Source organism: Euprymna scolopes, chromosome 34 (assembly GCF_053919585.1).
Source record: "Euprymna scolopes isolate OS-2025 chromosome 34, ASM5391958v1, whole genome shotgun sequence".
Classification (NCBI taxonomy): Eukaryota; Metazoa; Mollusca; class Cephalopoda; order Sepiida; family Sepiolidae; genus Euprymna; species Euprymna scolopes.
Window position 1 is genome coordinate 37968799 of NC_136515.1, and position 6000 is coordinate 37974798.

At 34.9% G+C, this 6000-nt stretch overlaps 1 protein-coding gene across 2 annotated transcripts in view; it reads left to right on the top strand.

Annotated features, from left to right (window-relative positions):
• The window catches only part of LOC145259178 (ATP synthase mitochondrial F1 complex assembly factor 1-like), a 51744-nt gene extending 48158 nt beyond the window's left edge, over nucleotides 1–3586 (top strand). For both annotated transcript variants that reach the window (XM_080116935.1, XM_080116936.1), the window contains exon 10: nucleotides 3330–3586. In XM_080116935.1, coding sequence (XP_079973061.1) covers nucleotides 3330–3515 — 186 coding nt within the window. In that variant the 3' untranslated portion in view covers nucleotides 3516–3586. The remainder of the gene's footprint in view (nucleotides 1–3329) is intronic.
• Nucleotides 3587–6000: the final 2414 nt, after the last annotated feature.

Genomic DNA, 6000 nt, shown 5'->3' on the forward strand with positions numbered 1-6000 from the left:
AGATTTTTATATATATATATAAAAATGTTCATACTTAAATGTGTAGATGGAAACTCTTTGAGTGAGGAGATAGTGTTCAGACAGTCTTAGTGTAGATATAAGATGTGTATGTCATGAAATTTTATAACACAGATATATAGACATATAATAACAATTTTCACTTTACCTTTCGGTAGAATCACAACACAAAGACGACGTTTATACAAACACATGATGGGTTTATTTCTTCTCACGACCGGCCGTGGTTTTCATCATCAAGGATTCAAAGTTTCACATTCTAAGTTTCAAAGTGACCGTCTCGCTTCTAGACGTTCGAATTCCAAACTGCAGACTATTGTCTGTCGTTCTCAAACTCCCTCTCCGTCTCTCTCCCAGTTTCTCCTCTTAACTCTAAAGTTTTCTAACTATATCTAGAACTTCCCATTTTTCCATGACATCATACACATGTTAAAACCTGTGTCTTCTTTCACGTGTTCTGGACATGCGTGTCCAAAACTTTTCCTTTTTTTTACAAAAGGAATTTTAACCTATATTCTCAGTAACCTATATTTCCAATATGTTAAAAACATGTTTATTAAATTATCTTGTAGCTGCATTCTTTCAATTGACAGTGCACATTCTTTTCTTGAAACTATTTTATCTCTAAGCTAAACAATCGTTTGTTTTACATTCCATTTTCTAATTCTCACACGTAATCTATTTCTAAACCTAAATTACGAGGTTCGAATTTCGTCTATGCTATTTCATTTTCATTTTAACTAAATCTCTCTATTTTTATACTTACATGAAAAGGGGACAGCCCTTATCATGTAACAATTGTCACAGCTGGTGAATTTAAAAAATGCAATCTGGATATCAGGACACTTTAGAAGAATGATATACAATAAAATTCTGTTTTAAACTCGGAAAAAATGCCACAGAAACATCTGAAATGCTTCAGACTGTTTTTGGACCATCTTGCATAAATCGAGCATCAGTTTTTGAGTGGTATAAGAGATTCAAGGAAGGTGGGAAGTCTGTGAGGTATGATGAGAAGTGTGGAAGAAGTAAGGAAGTCAGAACGTCAGAGTTGATTGGCAAATAAAAAATTTAATGGATAAAGATGTGTCTATAGAGACAATAAATGTACAGTTTGATGTTGGTGTGAGAATTGTACACACAATTATTCGCGAGGAACTGAAGATGCAAACAATTTGTGCGAAGGCACCAGTCCATAACTCCTTCCTTGTCGCAAACTATTTAACCAAGATGGCCATCAAGACAGTTCCCTACCCTCCCTATAGTCAAAACCTTGCTCCTTGTGACTTTTGATTAATCCCTAAGTTTGAGGGAAACCTTAGAAGCTCTCATTATGAGACAATTGAGGAGTTGAAAGAAGCTGTGGCGAGGGTCATTGAGATGCTCACACAAGAGGACTTCCATGGGGCCTTCCAGAAGTTGTTGGAACGGTACAAGAGCATTGCAGCCGGAGGAGATTACTTCGAAGAGGACTAGAGTTGCATGTGTGTACTATCAATAAAAGTGATCATACAAAAATAATCTGGAAACTTATTGAAGGTACTTCATAGTTGTTTCCATGAAAATAAAGTCTGTTTTCGTTGTTACAAAAGAACCACTTACTTTATTGAAACTTTTCTTGCAAAACAAAAACAAACTTAAATAATTCCTTGAAAAATAAACATTTAATTTTCTTTATTTTTATTTTCTTTATATTTGATCAAAGGAGTTGAAAACAAGTCCGTATTTTCATTTATGATATAAATATTACCTGTCTGTTTAATTGTATGTATGTATGTATGTATTTATGTCTGCTTAAAACTTTTGACAGAGGTCACAGATTTTCACGAGATCAGTATCGTTTTGAAGCTCGACCCTTCAGACAACAAATATCGAAAAATTGACTAAAAATATTAATTTCTTCATCCTCAACTGAGCACTTTTCTTCAAGGAGGGATCGCTTTTTTCGCTGATATTTTCGAAAGTCATCCACTCTTTTCAGTTGACTAGCCTTAATTTAAACCTTTGTCACTTCTGGTTTGGCGATGGATGCAGCGGCAATGACGTCACGTTTTTTTGGGGGGGTTTCATGTTCTTTTCCTCCTTCGCGGTATGGATTCAAGCTTGCCTACCTACTACCACTTTTTGTTTGCTCAACACACACCTACAAACACCCGTGCAGCATCTAATATATAAAAGGCAAAATAGGCGTGTATGTCAGTGAAAGGCTTTTTGCTTCTCGTGTCAGATTCTGTGAGAAGTTTTTGCATACTTCCCAGATCGTAATATCTCGCATTCTTTCCTTTTTTTGATCAAGTTAAACAAAATTCCCATCGTGGCGTCATCAGGTATTTTTTTGGCTTTTTTGTATAAAGTGAAACTATTCGAACGCAAACAACAGCCAGGTTTAAAAGCAACATTCATTTTTGCACGTGTGTGGCAAATCCTATGATTCTTAAGTTAATTACCAACTCATTTAATTCACTATCCTCTTTGGCCTAATGGTTAGTGAGGAAGACTACATTTTCGAGTTCAATCCCAACTCTCTATCTTTTTTTTAATTTTTTTATTTCGTCTTTGTGCCAATATCCTCCACTTGGGCAAAAGTTAATTACCAACTCATTGAATTTACTATCCTCTTTGGCCTAATGGTTAGCAAGGAAGACTAATTACCCAGCTATCTATCTTTTTTTTTCATTTTAACCATGTGGAAGCCATTCTTAACATCGCTTTGTCCTTGTGCCAACATCCTCCACCCGAGCAACGCCGAGTACTCCTCACTAGTCTTTAAAAAAATCATTTCTTTGAAACATTTGTTGCAGATAAAATAATAATATGCTTGAAAAAAATGCCTTTCATATAATAATTTACAGTAAATCTTATCTTCTTGTGTTAAATTTTGTTTTCAGCGTTTTGAATTTATCATCTGACAATGTTCACATCAGCTTTTACTGGTTGCTTACCATAACTTGCCAGAACTTGCCAGAAGATGCCACTCTACCTTGGATCAGTACTTGACTTTTCCGTATAACTTTAACCTCATGCACCCTCACGACCTCGATCAGATGGTGTCTCTTAGTCCTTATTTCCCTGTTTTCATTTTTTTTCTCAAGTTTATGTAATACTCGTTTTATGTCATATTACGTCAGATATTTTGGCTTATTTTTACCCAGATTCTAACATTGTCCATCGAGTTAATCTTAGAGGTTATTATTCAATTTTAGTCAGAATTCCAAATGAAAATCATTTTAAAACATTTTGATGAGCTATATTTCTCATTGTTTATCCAAAAAATAACACTTTCAAGTTTTTCTTTTCTTTTACACTTTCAGAACAAAGAAACAGCTTTGAATCTTGTCCGTCAACTGACTATGTATTATGGCCGAATGTGTGCAGAGCGTTTCACATTAGTCCGAATTTTCAATCATCTACCAAAAGAATTCAACGTCAATGATGTCATTAAAGAATACAAAGGAATGAAGGAATATCTAGAATTGCCGATCGTACCAACAACCTGAGTTTGTTTTTTTGTTTTTTGTTTTTATTATCAAGATTTATAAAATAGAAAATAAATCATAGAATGAATGGATCAATGTTGTGTGATTATTTTTTTAGTTTGAGATTTGAAGAGGATAACTTTGTGGAAGCTGACGTCAAACCTACTTCTAATCCACAGGTCTACAGTGTTCGCATATAGTGATGAGATTAGCTGTCCATAATTATCTTCGCCACTATGGATCATCATGTGTGGTTAACATTCATCCAAGATACTGTGTGTTCTATGAGAAGGTTCAGCTCAACTCATCCTGGATGAATGCCGTCAGTCAATCATATTTTAGCATTATCCATTGTTTGACACTAGATCAAGTGTGCAAGGTTTTTTAATTTTGCCAAATTTACTTGCCTCGTGTGAATGTGTTCTTGATCTTTCTTCAATGAAATCTTCCATTCAGCCAAACTCGTTCAAGTTTCAGTGACTGCAACCTAGTGCTAGTCTGATGCAATGCAAAGGAAAAAAAATAACAAACAGAACCGTTTATTTAATCCATGGGGTTAGCATGCTCTCATTCTGTCAACCATGACTGGATAGAAGTCCTAAGTAATTTGCAATCATATTTTTGAGTGTTGCCTGCACTGAAGATTGAACCTTTAACTTCGAGAAGCATGAACAACCGAATTTTACTAAATACTTTATCTATTATACATAAAACATAACAATATTTATATTGTTCTCTTCAATGAATTACATGTTAAATTGTAATTATCGCAGAACTGCTTCCCTGCAGATTACCTGTAATCATCAACAATTACAAAACGTCCTGTCAGTAATCAAAAGTCATTCCATGGTTCAATTGTAGTATTTTCATAATATTCTTTACTATTGCCTCTCAGTAACCTTATCTCCCATAAAGAAAAAGAAGACTCCCACCATCTGTAATACTGCTGGCATGCTTTCACCTCTGCCCTCCAAGTGTTGGAAAGTGCGGAAAAAAGAGGAAATAGGTTTATCAGCAGAACAAAGGCATAGAAAGTTGTTCATCAATGCACACAAAGGAAAGCTGAGGTGGCGTTTCAATAAAAGTTTGACAGTAAATGAAAACAAAAGGATTTGAGATATATTTAGTTTTCGGATTATAAAATAGTTTTATGACAGCTTTACAATGTTTTGAGAGCAGTTTGCGGACAGTTGTGAAGTAGACAAAACCAGATTGTAGCTTAGACCATGTCGAGAGAGTTTTGAGAGATCAAAATGAGCTGATATCAGCTGACAAACTCAGCCTTGACAAAACATATATGTGGACGTTAGTGTGTAAACGGTCAATGGTGCCACACACACACAAAGAATGCAACTAATATTTACAGAAAGTGTTGGAGTCTGTGTTTTCTTTTGTTCTTTTTTGTATTTTTTTATACTTGTGAACAAATGCATCCCCTCGGCAGTCGCTAATGCGTGTGAGACAACAATGACATGGCCAGAAGTAAAGAAGACAACGAAGAAAAGAAATACACAGCACACAATGTTTGGGTTGACGATGTTGTCGAGCAGGGACCACATAGTTTTGTCCCAAATACTTCTATAATGCTCTTCATCTTCCGACTGACAGTCATTTCCTCTATTAACCCTTATTTTCTACAAAGAAAAAGCATACTCTCACAGTATTCCTGGGATAAAATCGAGGTATTACAGCAGAAACGCTAAAGAACTAAAAGTACCTAGAAAGTTAAAGGATATTAAATATATAAATTAAATATATCATTTTTGGTGAAGAAACCCAATGACAACCATTCGAAGATGTGGGTCGATATAGCAAGGAAAAGAGATAATAGACGATCTTCTAACCAACTGGAGCCATACCTTTGGAAGTCTAGAAAGAAGATTCCGTTTGTCTGAAAACCCCGCATAACAACTATTTTTGGTCGGATGGAAGAATCTCCACATTGTTGTCATACAGCACTGGTTTAAAGTTCTTTCTTGGTGCATACAAGTTTCCTACGTAATCCCAAAGTGGTCAGAGGATATATTACCCCTGGAGAGCACCATAGCTGGTAAGCAATTTAAGCAACCATTCAGTCAATTGATAAATTCTGTTGTCACTTTTTGAAAATATCACTAATGTTGTTCCACCTGCAAAGATGATTTTTTTATGAACTTTTCCACAAACACTTTGTAAATAAAATATTTTAAATACAAATTGGGAATAATAAAAAGGGGATAATAAGAATCAGCCCATAAAATGAATAAAGTATTTTGGTTCAGGAGTCCAGCATTGGATAAGTCCATATATGTTGTGATCCCATAAGGATCTAGGAGAAAAATACAGCTCCCTAATTAATGGAAATAAAATATATTGAACAAAAAGTAAATACCACAAATAAAGAGTGGGGTATACGTCAGTCCAGCTGCCATGAGTGCAAGATCTGTGATTCAGGCTTTATGTCTAAGGTAACGAATGGACTTTTATAATTTATGTTATTGACAAAGTGTTCAAATTGTTTAACATT